At 41.6% G+C, this 18,760-nt stretch overlaps 3 protein-coding genes across 4 annotated transcripts in view; all 3 read right to left on the minus strand.

The window, feature by feature from the left end:
- Positions 1-903, minus strand: part of cdc73 (cell division cycle 73) — a 33,756-nt gene extending 32,853 nt beyond the window's left edge. Inside the window, exons 1-2 of the mRNA XM_005802390.3 lie at positions 731-903; positions 43-148 (exon numbers count right to left, since the gene is read on the minus strand). Coding sequence (XP_005802447.1) covers positions 43-148; positions 731-861 — 237 coding nt within the window. The 5' untranslated portion in view covers positions 862-903. The remainder of the gene's footprint in view (positions 1-42; positions 149-730) is intronic.
- A 1,290-nt stretch (positions 904-2,193) lies between these two features.
- On the minus strand, positions 2,194-11,812 carry trove2 (TROVE domain family member 2). Of its 2 annotated transcripts, none has more exons than XM_023336020.1 (9): positions 11,668-11,812; positions 9,247-9,822; positions 7,907-8,127; positions 6,797-6,943; positions 6,579-6,716; positions 6,380-6,496; positions 6,001-6,117; positions 5,182-5,328; positions 2,194-4,604 (listed from the first exon to the last, which is right to left on the minus strand). In XM_023336020.1, the coding sequence occupies exons 2-9, from the start codon at positions 9,818-9,820 to the stop codon at positions 4,452-4,454; spliced, it is 1,614 nt and encodes a 537-aa protein (XP_023191788.1). In that variant the 5' UTR covers positions 9,821-9,822; positions 11,668-11,812; the 3' UTR covers positions 2,194-4,451. The 2 variants fall into 2 exon arrangements, with proteins under 2 accessions (XP_023191788.1, XP_005802484.2); XM_005802427.3 differs by having other exon boundaries at positions 9,247-9,838; positions 11,668-11,811.
- A 1,278-nt stretch (positions 11,813-13,090) lies between these two features.
- LOC102237529 (regulator of G-protein signaling 2-like) lies at positions 13,091-16,811 on the minus strand. The gene is made up of 4 exons (XM_005802428.2): positions 16,507-16,811; positions 15,377-15,438; positions 15,117-15,283; positions 13,091-13,968 (listed from the first exon to the last, which is right to left on the minus strand). Exons 1-4 carry the CDS (start codon positions 16,557-16,559, stop codon positions 13,702-13,704), a joined length of 549 nt encoding a protein of 182 aa, XP_005802485.1. The 5' UTR covers positions 16,560-16,811; the 3' UTR covers positions 13,091-13,701.
- Between the last annotated feature and the right edge of the window lie 1,949 nt (positions 16,812-18,760).

The following is an 18,760-nucleotide window of genomic DNA, read 5'->3' on the forward strand; positions in this document are numbered from 1 at the left end:
TAACGAAAGATGCCAGCAGCTTTGGCTAAATGCTCCACTTACTGCAGCTCTCCGCACATACGAAGGATGCGGCAGATGCACATTGTTGAGCAAGAATAAAATGGAGTCCAAAGTATAATACTCTTTGGGTTGGCCCTCCTTGCCAGTACTGAGGGAGAAAACACATTGCCATTTTTAGGAGCAAAGTTTCAAAACATGGACAATTAAGCCAATTCTATATTATCTGCGCAGGTCTACAAGCATGAAGTTCTAGTTCTGCTTAACTCCTAGCAACAGTTAGTGAGTCCACATATACAGCTTTATGCTCAGAATATTTGCAAGATAACTTTTTCTTGGTAGACTATAAAAACAGAATAACAAGCGAATATTACAATAAAAGACGAGCATGTCCTCGCGACTTCATGAAACAAGTCAGAGCTAGCTGGCATCGCTAATTTAGCATCCCTTCACTGAGACAAGTTCGGTGTGTTCGCTCCTAAAATAACAGGAATACAAAAGAAGTGCAAAGCCCACGCGTTTACTCCAAAAATGAATAGTAAGCCGGAATATAATTTCTGCAAGTTACTGAAATATAATGCGAAAGCAACCAGCAGCTTAAAAGTTCTGAGCCCACGGAGGAGTTGTGTTAGCATTTTAGCACAAAGTAGCTAGCGAGCTTTACGTCGTTGCGGAGAGGGAGTTACAGGCCTGGGAGAAAAGAGGTTTAAACGTGTTTAGCGTGCTGACATACCCCCAGATTATGTAGTTTGTCTTCACATTTTTCGGCCAGGAGAACTCGCCGAATATCACCTCATCCCCTTTAGCGACGATTTCCTTTTTCTGGATATTATACTGACGAAGAACACTCAACACATCCGCCATCTTCCCTCGCCTTCATGTAGTATGTTTACGAGGCCCCCCACATATCAACACCAAGCGGCCTCGCAAGTTGCCTGATCCAAAATATATATATATATTTTTATGAGCCAGGTGGGCTCCCCCTAGCTACCAATGACGCAAAATCTAGATGCAGATGCATTTGGATATAAACCAGGTTTTTCTAATTGAATTACACTTTGGATGCGTATAGATTTGTCCGAGAAATGTATCTAAACACAACATTTTCAAATTCCACCTTTCTGAATTGAGAATCAAGCTTCTTTATTTCACACTTTGTTGAGATATATCTCACTCCACACATTAGAGTATCTTCACTCAACCCAAATTCTCATACACAGTGCTGTTTGTGACAAAGTAAGCACAGCTTTGAGGTCATGATCACTCTGCAGGTGCTTGCAGTGTGAGAGTCCTGCCTCTGGATCATAGTGATCCATCTGGTCAAGATGCTCTGAATGATCTAATTATACCTGGATGGGCGGTTTTAATTCAAGTCATGCATGCTGATGTCATTATTTGTACCAGCACAATCATTGATGAATCGCTCAGATGACACTTTGTACCTTGAGGAATCCCAAGAGGATTTGAAATGGTAGATATGTTCCCTACCAATTGGTCTTAAATGTCTTGAAAGCATTGCTTCACTCGCTCTCATCCATCTCTTGCCTTTAGCTTATCCCAGATCAGGTCAGGAGGTTCTGGGGGTTAATGGAGAATTACAAAAGGTATATGCCCTCCCATGTGTTTTGGGTCTTCTTCCTTGGAAATGGATGTGACACCAAAACCACTAAAATGAGGTGTCCAGGAGACATCCTGACGAAAGGCCAGAATCATCTCAACTGAATTATCTCTATGGATTGTAGAAGCACGTGCAGTACAAGGCTCTCTCTGGGTGAGGAAGTTCCTCGTCGTATTTCAGAGGAATTCAGTCACTGTACGCAAGAAGATCATTTTGAACGCTTGTGCCGGGTACCTCGTTCTTTCGGTCGTCTGTAACTCTGGTAAATCCATTGTTTTGCTTTTTGACTCAATTCTTTCTTTTCCGCAACCAAGTGGGGTAACAACATCAATAAGGGCAGGTGACGTGAATAGCGACTGACACCTCATCGCATAGGAAATGAATGGAAAGAGAGCGATGTCACGTCCAGCGCTGTCCAAGTCGTGGCCTTAGAGCAAGAGACTAACCAATTCTTAACTCAGCCACTTTGTTCTCTACATTCAGTAACACCTTACATTTCGCTAAAAATCGACTCCCGCTATCTTACTTCAAAGCTCCTCTCAAAAGTCGGCAGAGATTCATGAGACATGAACACAGGGTTTCAAGAGCAGCATAAATGTTTATTAGGGATGGGATTACGTTGCCACTACAATCAAAATACTCATGTAACAAGTCGATATAACAGACAGTATGGCGGAAAAGAAGTGAACCACGGTGGAGAAGCTCTCGTGAATAACACCACCACAATTCTACTCTCTCCAGTGAAGACTACAGATGCCGTGGCGGCAGTAGTTGTGGAACAGTTAGGTCAGACTTATGTCTATGTGGGAAGAAAGTAAATATTGCCTTGACAGTTGCAGGGTTGAGAATAGTGTTATACTGCAGACCACACCAGGATGACTGACGAGTTTAGTGAACGACGTCTGTAATTACTGCAGTTTGAATGCTTCTGCTACTGACCCAGTAAGCATGGTGGGATCAGTTAATGGAGAAACAGAAATCAGATTGCTTAAACCTAAACAATTTCATGACTTCAAAAGGTACATTCGATCTGATTTATTCCACAATAGTTGCAGTTGCTAGTTTTTGCAAATAAATTAAAGATACAGCAGTGCAACTTTAGCAGACTCAGTCATGGTGAACAGTTCTTCTTACTCAGCTACAATTAATCTTGACATAATACAGTGTTGTTCTAATTGTAGGGGTGCACCAAGAAATCGGCCCAGGTTAACTTAATTTGAGGTGATCGGCTGATACTTATATCTGAAACTGATCTCATCTACCTGTGCAAAGACGTGAAAACGAACCACTGTCACGTTTTGTTCTACAGTGAGACCGGACAGAGGTCACATCGGAACATGCGTGGTAAACAGTAGTCACCAAGGTGTTGCCAACTTAAGTGATTTTGACGCTGTATTTTGCCAATTTTCAGACAAAAAAAATCACAACAGTCAAAACTGGAATCAGGCTTTTTAAATATCGGTTGATCGGCCAGAAATCTGCAATCGGTGCACCCCTACCTCATAGCAATGCATAGATTTCTGACTAAAACGAGAAACTGAGCCAATTTCTCTCAACTTTCATCAAAATCCGTTGAAGTCCTCGACATTTGCATAACTTTGTTGCTAAAAAAACAAACAAAACACTCCTTCAAAAAATAGGTTATCCCATTTAAAAGGGAACACGCTGAAATACAGTGCCAGTCAGAACTTGACATCCACCCATCGTAGGTTTGAATATCTTCACCTTTAGTGTGTCAGCGATGCGTTTGAACCACTGTTTTTTCCAGAGTGAACTGATTATACAGCTTATATCGTCAGGAGATCTGGATAGTTCAGTTTAAATAAAATGTGAATGATGTGATTTTTTTTTCTTTCTAATCCACACTGCATCAAATTTACGACGTTCAAGGAAAAAAAGCAACCGGACTACGGGTTAATATTTGTAATATTAATATAATATTAATATTTGCTTACGCAAATTATATGTGCTACGGACCATGTGGATTAAAGAAAATCCGCGTTACATTCAAACTTGTGCACTTAATTGTTGTTTTTATAAACGCAGTCATTTCAACAGATTGAGATAAAACAATAAAAGCTCTAAATTATTGTGGCATTTATGCGCCTGATGAGTAAGATGTAAACTTTTAATCAGGACAGTAGATCAAGAAAGAGAGAGAGAAAGAGAGAGGGACTAGTCTGATATAATAAAAGTGATCGAGGGGCTAAACAGGAATAAAACTAAAACATTCTAAAATGAATCAATGTTAGTATTCAAATAAAAACTAAATAAATCATAAAAATTACACAGAACAGAAAGTTTTCCTGTGGACATTTTGGTGCTTCCTCTTGTCCTCTCATCTTCATTTCCCATAGTTTGGTTAATAATTTATAAACATACTACATTAAATTAGTTCCAGCTTCGCAATTCACCTACTTTACCTCAAACTTGCTACCAGAGTTTAAAAAAAAAAAAAAAGAAAGAAAAGAAAACTACAAGAAACCACCTTAAAATAAACCCAACATTCTGACTTCATCTTCTAGCTGGAAATGAGAGATGTTAGTGTCTTACCCAGAACCAGAACCAGAACCAGAACCAGAATCGGCCTGCTGTGTAGTTGCGCCACCTGCAGCATACCCTGTATCGACACCCTGTGACATCGTTGGAGAACCGTCCAGCCCGCTGGACGCTTTGTCAGAACGGAATACAAAAATCTGCAATTGTATGTGTCAGCATTTTTTTTCCTCTCTCTTTTTTTTTTTTTTTTAAGAGGGAGATTAGTTACTCCAGAACTCTGCGTGTGCGAGTCTCGAATTTTGTCGGATTGGATGGGGTCGGGTCGGGTCGGGTCAGGTCAGATAAGGTCGAGGGCGAGGTTCCGGATGACGCTGAACGCTCCGAGGTCAAAGCCGCAGATGCTGAGTAAGCCCCTGTCCTCTGTGTCTGCGATGGCGTGGCCGATGGAGGTCAGGCCGCACATCACTAGCTTGGAATCTGTGCCCGATGCCTGTAGTTGAGGAGGAAGAGAAGAATGTTTAAAAAACACCCATCATCTCTAGACTTGTGGGGGGCAAGGAGGGGTGGCCTTTTAAAATGAGCAAAGGCCGCTGTTAGATGGAGTTCTGTGTGTTGTGAAATTAAAGACATAGTTCAGTTGGCTGTGAAGCTCTGTTTATGCTTCATGCATTAACATTCTGCATGAAATCAGCCTGACAACTTTTGCGGCCCGTATTCTCCTAGACACTAGGGGGCAGTGTAGGGCACCTATGGTGACAGTAACATGTTTAGAAGAGGTGGGGGGCTAAGTCAAACAACCTTTGACTTAGCAACGTTTTGAAAAAGATGCAGCAAAATAAGTCGCTTTAGGCCACAATAATCCCAAAAACACATCGCAACATCCTGGAGGGACAGATTATTCTGTTTACAGTGAATTTACTGTAAATCTAAAACCTGAGACAACATGTTGCTGATGCTAGCAGCAATGCATTCAAAAGTACCTTATTTGCACTGAAATGCTTCAGCTGACAGAGTCGGGAAGGGAAGAGCTGCAAGAAGATCAAAGTGTCTCACAGAGACAAACCTACATGTCTGTGTTTCTTCAGAGACTCCACTGGGCTGGCTGTAAACGTCCACAGCGGGTTGTTGGTCAGAATGATGAACATGTCCACAGACTTCCCATTTTCTGTGGCCCATGTGACGGGAAGGGTGCAGTCTGTGCTGCCGCTGGGGAACTGGAAGAGAAAAGTTCAACAGAAACATCTGTTTTCAGACTAACTGTAACTCCAACAGGCAACAGTTGTGGGGTAAAAAAAAAAAAAGTCAGGGTGGGAAATTGGCAAGTTTTCAATTCAGACAGGAGAGTGGCGCTCAGTTACCACAAGTGACCTGCTGAGGGCAGCAAAGCGCCTCGGTTTCCACTAACGTGTTGCAGTGCGAGAGAAATTTCTTTTATTTTTATCCTGCTTTTGCTTTTTTATTGGTTACATTTAAATGTTTTTGATCAAACAAACTTAAATGTCAGACAAAGATGTCCAGAATTAATACAAAATACAGTTTCAAGATGATGCTTTAGATGAAGTGATTGTGCCTACGAGCAAATTGTTATATTTAACAAGCAAATATATCAAATAATCAATAAACAACAAAAACAAAAATAAATAATGAACATAGGATGTACAAAACAACATGATACCAAACAGTGTTTATTTTTTGACTAACAAAATATCCACAACTTATGCAATCGGGACACTGTAGCGGCAGATGGAAAAGAAAGGGAGAAATGTTTTAAAGGGAAGCAGGAAACAGAAGTAGAAGCCAGAAAGCAGCATAGAGATGAGCAGTGGACACACCAGAGGTCTGCTTCTAACACCTGCAGAAAGAGAGAAAACAGCTGTTCATCTTACCTTAACCAGCTCAGCAGTTACTTCTGCAAGCGACATATCTGCAGAAAGAGAGCACGGAACCACAGCGCCCTCAGAGAAGGACAGAACGTGCGTGTTCGCTTCTGTCCGGGTAAAAATCTGCAGCAAACAGACATAAAAAGCTGAAGAAACCAACCAATCTAACTCTGCCTCTCTTCAGTACATCTAAACAAAACTCTTTCGTTTGTTTTTGTGATGTCACTTTCCCCGGCTAATAACCTCTTAGGGGGCCCTGTGGACCAACATGGCGCGGAAAGAATTTGCCAGGAATTCCCAGCATGCGCCAACAGGTCCCAGCCGGCAGACGCAGCTGTTCCTTCTGCTACAGCGTAAAGTCTCCCTCACTCTGCTCAGGGCTCACCATGGTTATGGCTGCAGCTGCAACCGCCGTGCTGATCGCCGTTCCCGGGACGATGCTGGTCAGCGACGTGCCCACGTCTACGGCCACGACGAAGCGCTTCCCGACGGGCTCCACGTTCTGAGCAACGGAAACGAGAGTGGCCATGTTCTTAGTAAGACGCCGATGGCTGAGGAGGAACTCTGAGACCCAGAAAACTCACCAGAAAGCTTGTGTAAAAGGCCCAGTCCATGGCTTTGAGGATGCTACCGTCCGCCTCCCACTTTGTTTTCCCCTGGAAGCCTTGACCTCGTTTATAGTTTTCCGAAGCCAAAAGGATGCTGAAAGGGTGGATGTTGGCCTGGAGGGTTGAAAATGGAAACGTTTTCACCTGCAGCACAGAAAATTGGTGACGCCGTTGGAGGATGTTTACGGCAGTACCTTCTTTAGCGACGACTCGTTCTGAAGTCTCTCGCAGATGGTTTGCGTCTCCGCGCTCCGTGGCTCAAGAAGTCTGTTGGACGTCATCTTTCCCAGGATTTTAAGAATGGACTGCAGAGATATCTCCTTCAGCAGGGCACTCCACACCTTCAGAAAAAAGAAAAAAGGTTTACACTTAGCAAATTTCCGGTTTCTTTACTTTAAAGAAACTGGTATTTACCATATCTGTTTAAGCGGTAAATGGCACTTATTTAGGTTTATTTGATATCGTCACTTTAATAAATAAATGGTTAATGTCATTTTCTTATCAACAGCCCTGACCAGCCACTAGTGAGATAGAAGCCAAGAAATTCGACCTTTCGTCTGGTCAGTGAACGCACCATATCCAAGCACTAACAGAATTGTCGGCGTGGAAGCCATTTCTGCAAGAACAACACTCAAAGTTGGCCAATTTCAGCATCAGTGTTAGCTTGAATCCTGGCCGTTTCGGTACTTCACTGTTTCATTCTTTCAAGGTTTTTGGGTTTTCATAAAGTATTTCTGCAAGTTAGGAACCCGATCCAGGAAACCTGGTGGTCTTCTGGGGTCATCGTTAAACATCATTTGAAATTTAGATATTTAAACAGTATTGTACAGTGTTAGCTCTCAAATACATTCATAACAGTGATTAGTCAAGTGATAGTGAACTTCTACTGGGGGCTCAAAGCCATTTTTGGGGTTGCGGATGGGTACAGTTATGACATTTTAAGATGTTTGTGCTTTGAGGTACAACTTACGGCCATCACAAATCCCCAGGATTACAGCTCCTTACCCAATATTGAGATTCATGCACTGAAGTTTTTGCTGTATCTCAGGGCTCCACTCCAAAGACAAGTGAAAAGGGAAATCCACATCAGCGGATGTGGATTTCCGCCAATGTGGATTTCATTCAGACTCTTCATTCAAACTCTATTCCAGCTTACTAAGCACCGTATCGGCTATAAGACAGCTTCATTGTTGGAAAACCTGTAGATTGAAAAATCTCTGTTACATCTCCCAACAGAGATGTAACAAATTTCTAAAATGCAGACGTGGCCTCACGGATGAAAGTGTCAAAGAAAAGCAGCGTACCTGTTTTGACCTCAGGTGGTCTGTAAGCAGCTGCTCCCTCTCCAGCTTGTGCTCCTCTATTAAACCGCTGACCTCCACTTCGTCACAGCTGCGCTTGACCTTTTCCAACACTTCCAGATAGGAGAGCACTTTGGCCACTTCCTCCGATTTCTCTTTGTCCGCGTAAGCCGCCTGGACCTCCTTCCACCCTTTTGTTACATATTTGCTGATCAAGGCAACAGCTGGAAACACAAAGAGCCGGTCGCCACCGTTTAACGGTCAAAACGTGGAACGCTGCAAGCGGAGACGTCTGGCGTTTCTCGCTCGTCTCTTATCCTTGTGCAATAATGGAATTTCACTTTAAAAACACGAGAGTTTAATGGAAAAAAAGCAGCTCGTTGTTTTCAAGCTCTTAATACTATAATGTGTTTCGTTAATCAATTAAAAACAAAAAACAATTAATCGGCCATGTAAAACAGCTGATGCAAAAATGGTTCAGATATGCTTCTTTTTTTAAATTTAGCTTATTGTTTGAGTTAAAGAAAAATGGTCGAGCCTCTAGACACAAAAGGAAACTTGTATCGATTTATTGATAAAACCAATCAACTTTACATTATCTCCATTGATAACTTGCATCCCTATTTCTAAATGATCCCCTTTGAGAGATGTGCAATATTGCCCTTAGATGAGCACAGAGAGACACTATGTGGTGATGGAGCACAAGCTCTTTTCATTTGCAATAAAATGCCTTTCTGATTTTTTTTTTTTTACCAGTAGCTGCGTTTGCATTGCAGATGTGTGCAAATCTGTGTCAATATTCTGCTAATGTAAAATAAATAAATAAATTTAAAAAATAATAATTTTGTAATTGCGTTTTTACATTAAGAAGTTAAATTAAAATCACACATAAATAAGCTTGTTCGCTACAATAAGCGATTAATAATCAAGGCACAGACGGAAGAAAGCAGTTACATGAACGTATGTATGCTTGTAGTTTCTGCCAGCAGTAACATCTGGATGTTGATCATGTGGTTTGTGTGATGTGAAGTAAAGTGTTTCTCATTGCAAGTTTTGCGAAACTCGCAAATCTTCATACGGCTGAGAAACCACCTCATCCTAGTGCAAAAAACTTTATCTGTAAAAATGAAAACACGCCAATGTCATGTTTTCGAAATGATTTTAGTCAATTCAATTTGCACAATTTTATGGTTAATGGAGATGCAGCTGGTGTCATGTGTGACTTGTAATAAGTCTCACATCTCGCAGGCAGAAGCTCCAAACGCCACACAGGGTGCCTTTTTCTTTTCTCTTTTTTTTAAATTTGAGCGCCTTCGCTCCCAAAATGTCCGCCCCTCACTCACCCTCTGTGGCCGGTTTGGTGTGGGAGAGCCTGAGCAGGTCCTGGTGCGACCAGCCCTCTCTCTGTTTACACCTGGTCACCGCCGCAGCCAGATTCAGGGCGTCCTGCTCGTTGTACCAGTCGGACACGGCCTTCCTCAGGGCGCGCCCCCACATCCCGCATTTCATGCCCTCTTTCAGCTCCTTCTTGTACTGGACGAAGGAGAACAAGTGGGCCGGGTCCCGGCAGACCTCCCTCAGGGCTTTGAAAGCCGCCTGCCTCGTCTTCAGCTCCGAATGCTGCGAGCACAAGGCCAGGGCGAAGAGGGCCGGTCCCGGACTGACGGCACGGCCGCCCTGGGCGAACCGCTTCGCCTCCTCCACCGCCTCTGCGCCTCTCCCCTCCTGCAGGAGCGACAGCAGGGCTCCGGCGGTCTCCGTGGAGACGCGGCCCTGCTCTCTGGCGGTGTAGATGTCTCCCTCAGAGCCGTAGCAGAGGAAGCGGCACAGTCTGGTCTTGTCGCTGATCTCCCATGAGCCCTCGGCGCCTGTCGAGTTCAGGGCGTGGTTGCTGGTAGCGTTTTCTGATGGCTCCATTGCTGTGTTGGAGAAGGCCTGGGTCAGAGGAGGGTACAATAAAAACGATTCACACGACGTCTGGTGAAATAACAGGTCAGCGTCTCTGTTTTGGTTTGCGGGCATCGCATACTTTTACATTCGGATATGTTGCTTATTTTTTAAAGTTCTACTTTTTAATAAGTACCACGTACCAGAGCCGACCAAAGAAGGAATTATGCGAGTTAAGCAGCTGCTTAGGACCCCCGCACCACCAGGGGGTCCCCAAGAGCATGATAAATTCTCTTCTTTTTTTTTTTTAATGCTTTGGTGATTTTTCTTTTTTTAAGAAAATAACTCTGAATCCAAAAGAAAATGAGGGGATTAAAATACTGCAACAATACAAACTAAATCCTATTACACATTGAAAAAATATTTGTAGATTGCTTTTATAGTTGTTACACAAATAATAGATTAATCTCCCTGCTGCTGCCACTGTTAGGGAAATGAGACGCATCAAACTTGCTAACTATAAATTTCATCAGTTGATGTTACTTTCAAGTGATTAAAATAATGTGGCCCATTTAAATACCAATATACTATTTTTTTTTTAGTTTGCTAATCTTGCACGGTTAAAATCAACAGCCAAAACAACACCAGTATGATGCTAATGATATTAAGTAAGTCACACACATAGAGTTGCATAGGAATTTCAAAGCATAGCTGGTGTTGACATGTTGATAAGAAGCCCCCCCCAACTGAAAATCTACTTAGACCCCCAAAAAGGCTTGGGACGGCCCTGCCACATACATTGGATGTGCCATTCGGTGCATAATTTTCTTTTTTGCCAATACCAGTTTCTGATTTTTCTACTAAGGTCTATTTCTCCAACCCATAAGAGAAGAACAAATGTGCTTTGGTGACTTTTTTTTGTTTGTTTTTAGAGGAAATAACTCAGAAAATAAAGGGATTAAAATATTGCAATAATATGCATAAAACATTTGTCTGTAACCTTTATGTGACTTTTATTAAAACTTAAAAAAAAAAATAGTCCATGCTGCTGGTTGATGTGTAGAACCAAAATAATTGCAGATTTTTTTTTAAGGAATTGATGAGTAGCAATAACATGTAACATGTAATTTTACGCAGGTGAAATAACTGGTGCATCTCCACCAATCACACGTGGAAATATTCATTTACTCTCTCGTTGCATGTGTGCATCCGGGAGGTTAGAGAAGCAGAGGTCAGACCCAGCAGATTCGTGCAGGTCAGCGCTGACTTTTACATACTAGCATCGTTTCCTCGCTGCCTCCGTGCCCTGACGGAAATAGATTAAAGCCGATTAGAAGACATGGTGATGCACAGCGAGGAGCCGCTCCGACCCACAACACTGGAGATGCGTGAAGGCTTCGCCGTTCCGAAGTTGTCAACTTCAGAGATCCCACCCTGCTAACTAGCATATGAATCTATGCTAAGCTAACACTCCCAGTTCCAGCTTTAGTAACTTGACTAGTTAACCAGGCAGCAGAGAACCGAAAGCTTTGCTCTGCTGGTTTTGTAGGTTCAGATGTAAAAATATATATATATATCTATACTAATAATTATAAGCTCGTAAATGTACGAAACTGCTTTTTATGGTAGTTACGTCGCGATACATATCCCCACCTACTCATAAAAGCATAGCAAGACAGCCGAGCGCGTTTAGCCGCGGTCTCCTTTAGCCCAAACTATCAGATAAATCTGAGCACTTTTTTCATCCACCTGGACTCCGGAGAGCGGAGCCAGCAGGAGGCCGGTCGCCTTCCAACGGCACCGGCGAGTAAACGGCTGACATATGACGCTGGTATTAAAACATAATAATTAGGGATAAATTCTGAATAAATACTTACAGCGAGATATTTGCACAGTGCGAAAGTTTAGATGCAGCCTGATGGAGCGAGGCCTCTCCTCCGGTTGGCAGTGACGTAATCGGAGGGGAAAGAGGGTGGGGCGCAGTGGATGCTGGGATACGGTCACACACCACACTACACACCATGGTATCTCTCGCGCTGCCTCTCACTTTCTTTCTCTCTCCCACACGCATAACTTCATACTTCTGCCTATATTAGGACTTTGTATTGACTTCCACTCATTTTAGTCGCCACATTTATGCCTAACCCTAACCATTACAAATAAATTCATAACAATACCTTTAGCAAAAACATAAATAGCACCATATCTCTACATAGAGCCAATAAACGCTAAAAAAAAAAAAAGCCTGGCCAAAGCCTTCCTACGGAATTCCGCTTGATTCTCATCTCCCTACAGTTCTCCGTCTGAACGTTCTCCCATTGAGCTTGATTTCTCCAGCTGAATTACAACCACTCAGCAACCAGAAAGAGGAGATCAACAATGACTTCATTGGAACAATGACATTGGTTTCTGAGCTGCAAACTAATGGCAACGGAATTGAACGAAGCCCTTCAGTTTGTGTTGGCCACGCCTCCAAATACTGAATTAACACTAACATTAACTTGTTCAACCCGAAACTTTTCTCTTCTCGGTTGTTTACATCTCAGGTAATTTCTGGTAAGCTTTATAGCATCGAACTGGCGCATTACATATATCACGATTAAACATTAGTGATTGGGTAACATTTTAAACACAGTCCATGCCTCCAGCAAGCAATCGTTTCTCAAGAGCCCAGAAACCAGACCTTTTATGAAACCAAGCATAAAACAAGTGGCTAGTTTTTACTAGGCTACCTATAAAACCTAAGTGTAACCTAAAAGTGTCTGTAAACAACATTTTCTCTAATCTTCCCACACATTCTCAATTGGATTCAGATGTGGACTTTGACCAGGACAACACATGAATATACTTTGATCTAATCATTGTGTTCCAGCTCCGGCAGCATGTTTAAGGTCATCGTCCTGCTGGGAGGTGAACCTCTGCTCCTGTTTGACATCTTTTCCAGCTTCTTACAGGCGAAATAGATAAAAAAAAAAGAAACATCTGTAAAAAGGTCTGTTTTATGTCTCATTTACAATAATTCATGATGTTGATTTATAAAAAGATCAATTAAAGTTGATTTGTCTGGGTACCTCAGATTTGGCCTGGTAGGACTGAAAAAGTCATTCTGTATGTAAACTTTTAGTTTTAAAGACAATAAATTAATCTCTGACATGTTATTTCTCTCATCAAACTTTAAAACGTGAAGTCATTGTTTTAATATCAACATGAGTAATAAAACAAGTTATGGAATCAGATTGTACATTTTCCAAAAAAAAAGTAAAGGCAACAAGAAAAAAATATATACTGAAACTGAAAGAAAGAAATGTCAATAATGTGAAATTTTTAATATATATACAAAAGTTGATACAGAAAAATTTACTCTGAACGTAAGTATGGTTAACCTCCACTGCACTACTGCGCTCCGGCCACTGGGTGGCAGTAGCGCACCAGATGCAGCATGAAGGATGCACTTTTGTTACCTCCACGCAGCTGGCGCTGTAAAATAAAATAAAAAATCACGTGATTTATCATGAAATAATCCATGTGCTACATGATGCCTACATGACTGGATGATTTCACATTTTCACAAACACTGTTTTAGTCCAAACTTACAAAATACATTTCATTACAAGTCACTTGTGCAGACAAATAAAAAAAAAAAAACATATTTACATTCAAAGCTGTCCCTGCCAGAAGCTGCACAGTAAAAGCAAGAGCCTTAGCTCCTTTTCATGTCATTTTCACAGCTCTCTCTCTCTCTCTCTCTCTCTCTCTCTCTCTCTCTCTCTCTCTCTCTCTCTCTCTTTTGTCTAACAGAAATCTGCTGTGAAGCTTTGTGGGATGAGGAAGTGCCTGTGCAGCACTTTGACCCGCAGCCCTTCATCAGTCTGTCTGGGCAACACTTCAGACTCTCGGCAGCACACACTGAGTCAGTCCTTGCTCACCAGGAGCAGAGGGTTCACTTTGAAATCCTCCACAGGGCTCTTTATTCTCACCGCCGTGCGTTTCTTCTGAAGACCTCTCTGTTTCGAAAGGGAGTTAATAAAGAGTTTGTATGGCTCGGTTTCGGTAAAGCGTGGGAAGGAGCAGTTCTCCATCAGGGTGAAGATTTTCCTCTCTGCCACGGCGAAGCAGGACGACCCCGGCTCTTCCAGACTCTGTCTGATCGTTTCTCTCGTGTAGGAATCCAGATTCACCTGCAGAAACAGCACATCGGTTACATAAAGCTACAGAAACTGCAAACGTTGTCTCACTTCACTTTGTGCTTACAGTGCAAGAGTGACCATGCTCCCTTGACCTTTTACCAAACAGTATTTTATGAGCGTTTAATGTGACAGACCAACACAAAGTTTACAACACAATTTTGTTTGATTCTCATCTCCTTTTAGTGGAGTTTCTCCCACTGAGTTGAATTTCCCTGGTAGAATTTCAACCGATCAGCTAACAGAAGAATTTCCAATAAGCTTCATAGTGTCGGTCGGATTATTTTAGGCCCAATCTACATGGTATGAGTACACTTTAAGAGTGACATTTAATTAGGGGATTCTTTATTTAATTTTTTTACTCTTTCAATAAGTAATTACCCCTTTACTTTAATCCATCTAAATACAATCCAGTGCAATCAATGTCTTCAGAGATCACTAATTAGCATAGTTTAACCTCCCGATGTTCTATGAAGGCCTCAGAGGTTTGTTAGAGAACATCAGTGATGACGTAAAGGCCCATTACGTTGCCGTTACTAATGTGAAAGTTTAAAGCAGGGTCACGTTCTCTAAACAGTATCCCATGCTCTGTTCAATCCACCAACTCAGAATGGAATGAGGACAGCGCAACATCAAACCTACTAAGACATGGCCGTCCAACGAAACGGTAAAGCCAGTCAAGGAAAAACATTAATCAGAGAAGCAGCAACTCTGAAGGAGCTGCAGAGATCCACAGGCTCAGCTTACCAAAAGCAAAGTAGGAGATACATGGAAGAAATAGAAGAAGGTTAAAAGAAAGCAAAATTGGAAATGAAACCTGTTAAAGGCTGGAAAGTCCCCAAAAGTTGGTTGATATCCAAAGCTGTTTGAGAGCCAATAAGACCAGCGATTTTAAATCCAGCTAAAGGTGATCCTGCAAAGTACCGACCCACACACCGACATGCCACAGTCCTCGGAATTTTATTTGAAAAAGAAAGAAATCCAAAATTATGAATCATTTTAGCCACGATTGACCCAGTAAACAATGTTGATCTTTGTTGTACCTTTACCTAACTAAATCTTAAAAGTTTATTGGTATAAGTGCTTTTGTATGACGCTGTACATTTGGTTGCATGAGTCCACATCAGATGAACTATCCTCACCTGTTTGGGGGATCCCTCCCTGATGAACTCTTCATAAATACTCGCCGCTATCTGCGTCCGCTCCTCCAGACTGTCAAACGACCGATACTCCCTACAGGCGAGCCAGAATTCCAGGTTTTCCTCACAGAACTCCAACTTCAGGAAATCCCGAAACGCACTTCGCCCGCCTTTTTACAGAAAAGAACAGAGCTGCATTATGAAGACGGCAGTAGCCAACCATGACATTGGTTCTGAACTGCCTGAAAGCAGAAGGAAATTACTTTTCTGGGAAAGGACCGTCTTCAGAGAGTCTCCCAACGGGTTTGCTTCGTACGTTTCCTGTCTGCAAAGAAGGAGAAAAAGGGGGGTTTATTTTGATCGTGTGGCCATTTTACAGAAAAGCAGCATTACGCAATATTAGCAAAAAAAGAAAATAAAGGCAAAACAACAGCAGATCTGCATCAATGGTAATCGATTCATGGAAATCTCATTGAAATATCTGCAAATCAGAGTTGTCCAAGGTGACTAATACAAATTACAAAATGTTTACCAAATAATTGAAATCTTGAAATAGAACATTTTAGGTACAACGTAATGTAAATTAACCTAACAGTAAAAAAGAGCACAAACATTCAGTGACTTTTTACTCAAAAGCAGACTTGGACACATCTATCTTGCACACTTGGTGTTTTTGAATAAAGAGTAACTCATAAGCAGTTCTTACTGCTCGTCTTAAGATTTTTAACCCCAAAGTGTTTATTTGCCATATTTGTTGTGAGTAAAACAAAAAATGACTGTGGCCCCTTCAGTTTGAAAATTGTTTCCCACATGCCAAAAAAGTTTTGTGTCCTCATGTGGCTCTTTAAAGCTTTATGGCGAGTGATAAAACTAATGTTTTTAAGTAAAGTTCTGTTTTAAAAATGCATTTTAGTAGTTTTTTTCATGGACTTTGCATTAAAAACAGAATGACACAAAAAGTCACAGTTATATGTTTTAGATGTATTTTTCTTGTAAAAGTGGAAACTAAATGCTTTCTTTTTGTTTACATAGTTACAAGAACATGGCATAGAAGAAAATCTATCTACCGGCGTTCTCGTTCTGCAAAGAAAGGTCTTCAAGTTTGAATTTGTTTTAAAATCTGAAAGTAGAAATAAGATTGTTTCTTTTTCTATTTTAGTAAATACTTACTATTTACTAAATTTCAAACAGTAAATCTTGACTACAAATCAGAATTGCCTTTTCTCCAAACCTTATTTTAACATTTGCAGCTGTAAACAAGTTTTACTTTAGCTGGACTGGGGACAAAAATAACAATGTGAGCTGTCAAGGTTACAGAGCCTAGACTTAAACCACGCAGGAGCACGAACGCACAATAATCAGCCTTAAAGAACTCCAGATAAAATGAACTTACATTTTCACTGTGTCCTTCACGGCTGTTTGGAACTTCTTAAGGAATCCATACATGGTTGAACTGAATCACCTCAGAAGTGAATGATTCTCAGCGTGTGCATGATGTGGCTCAGTCCTCTGAAGAATCACTCCAACATCCAGTCAGATCTAGGATCTTTATCGCTCTCCGCTTTCAGTCTGCTGACTGGGTAACTAGACCCAGAGCATCGTGCAAACGCACGTCTTGTTAGATTATTGGATACAGCATGATATCCCTTTGTTATCTGCCTCAAAGGAGCCACATGAATGCATGGAACTTAGCATCTGCTCTTCCTTGTGGTTTAATTTTAGAACACACCTTGTCACACACCCACCACGCTCCTCATTCTTACAAGCTTAAACTGATTGATAGTCATCTGTGGCAATGGACTTACCTTTCAGGTCTGGGCTATTTTTAGTGTCAGGTTACTTTTTTTTCTCTCAAAATTCCACCAGTCTCTTTCGGGGTATTTTTGTTGTTGTTTTTCTTATGTCGAACAATTTCAGAGAATTGAATTTTAGTTGCTTCAGACATCCACTCGCCATCACGCAAGACTGGGCATTTTGCATTCACATTTTGTGCTGGCGGTGGATCGTAGCCAGGTTCTAAATAGACATTCAAAGTGTTCGAGGCCGTTAGCTCGTGTGGAAATGTGACTCTTGTGTGATTTTCTATTTGTCATTCAAACCACCGCGGCCGAGACAAAAAGGCTGGATTCTGAGTGCCATTTTGATGCTTATGAGGCAGGATAGTTGAAATCATTTTCATTTTGCTCCATATCAATATCAAGAATGTCTTCAAAGGGCCAGTTGTGTCTGAAGGCATTAATAAATCTGCCTGCTAAACTGATAAAATGTCTCTGTATTGGATGAGTACTTCTTAAAATTATGTAATGCTTAACATCTTTACATATTAATTTAATTTGACACTATATGTAAAAAATAAAAACCAGTTTGATTTGATTTATAAAATAACTGCCGTTTTGAAGCAATGCAAATTCGAGGCGTTCCCAGGCCAGCTGAGAGACATAGTCCCTCCAGTGTGTCCTGGGTCTTCCCCGGGGCCTCCTCCCGGTGGGACGTGCCCGGAACACCTCACCAGGGAGGCGTCCAGGAGGCATCCTGACCAAATGCCCAAGTCACCTCAACTGACTCCTCTCGATGTGAAGGAGCAGCGGCTCTACTCTGAGTCCCTCCCAGATGACTGAGCTTCTCACCCTATCTCTAAGGGAGAGCCCAGCCACCCTATGGAGAAAACCCATTTTGGCCACTTGTATCCTCGATCTCGTTCTTTCGGTCATTTACCAAAGCAGTAACTATTTTACTTCTGGTTTTTATAAAAGTGCTGCATATATCTAATGACTTTAAAAAATACTTTACTTCATAATTTAACACATTGAAATCGAGTTTCTGTTTCTTTAAGAAGCTCCTGTCCTGTCTGAAACTCCGCCTTCAGGAAGTCAACATAGCTCCTCTATCAACCCTTCAAAAATATTTTAGCCAGTATTTTAATGAGAAGTAGCCCCTACAATGAGCTCAGTAGATGAACAGCTCCACCGGGTGTTTGCTAATGTTGGCTAGTCTGAAGTGGGGGAGTCTCTCTGTGAAGTGCTTGGAAACTGCAGCTCTGAGGAGGAGTTGTGTCTAGAAGGTGGGGCTAGGTTCACCCAGGTGTTTTGCACATCTGATTGGTTGCCATGGGAGATTAAAGGATTTCTCAAACCTGCATGAAAGAATTACAGCAACACTCCAGGCAACACTCCCTCACCAATAGGTATTTGATGAGGGAATAACATGATAATATAATATAAAGCTCAAAAAAGTCAATTTTATGTAATACTGTCTGTTTAAAGCGAGCGTGTGAGAAATATCTGCTCATGTTTCACAGTTACAGGCATGTATAAAATACCTCGAATCTCCCAAAATATCTCAATATTCCTTTGTCCCTAATGACGGAAATGAAAACTCATTTACTTTATAAATTCAGTGAAATAGCATGAAATATTTCAAGCATGTCAAGTCACATCAAAAATGTCTTCATTTTGTCCAACAACCACCAACGTAAACATGGAGAAGAAACTCTTCCACTGTCCAGCACATGATTCCACAGATCCTGTGAGTTTGTGGTGTCAGGAAATCCTTGTGATCCGAAGACGTTTGACATTAAAACGATGTGTTTATTAAACTTCATACTTACCCAGGAAGCACCAGTCTGGATGGCAAAGAAGTGAAAACAA

This window comes from Xiphophorus maculatus, chromosome 6 (assembly GCF_002775205.1).
Source record: "Xiphophorus maculatus strain JP 163 A chromosome 6, X_maculatus-5.0-male, whole genome shotgun sequence".
NCBI classification, from domain to species: domain Eukaryota; kingdom Metazoa; phylum Chordata; class Actinopteri; order Cyprinodontiformes; family Poeciliidae; genus Xiphophorus; species Xiphophorus maculatus.

Coding starts and splice junctions, on each gene's coding strand:
- trove2 (XM_023336020.1), bottom strand. CDS start 9,820: ATGGAGCCATCAGAAAACGCTACCAGCAACCACGCCCTGAACTCGACA. Junction 6,717..6,796: donor ACGAGTCGTCGCTAAAGAAG/GTACTGCCGTAA, acceptor TCAACCCTCCAG/GCCAACATCCACCCTTTCAG. Junction 6,497..6,578: donor CCTTTTACACAAGCTTTCTG/GTGAGTTTTCTG, acceptor TCCGTTGCTCAG/AACGTGGAGCCCGTCGGGAA.
- LOC102237529 (XM_005802428.2), bottom strand. CDS start 16,559: ATGTATGGATTCCTTAAGAAGTTCCAAACAGCCGTGAAGGACACAGTG. Junction 15,439..16,506: donor GTGAAGGACACAGTGAAAAT/GTAAGTTCATTT, acceptor CCTTCTTTGCAG/ACAGGAAACGTACGAAGCAA. Junction 15,284..15,376: donor GACGGTCCTTTCCCAGAAAA/GTAATTTCCTTC, acceptor TTCTGTAAAAAG/GCGGGCGAAGTGCGTTTCGG.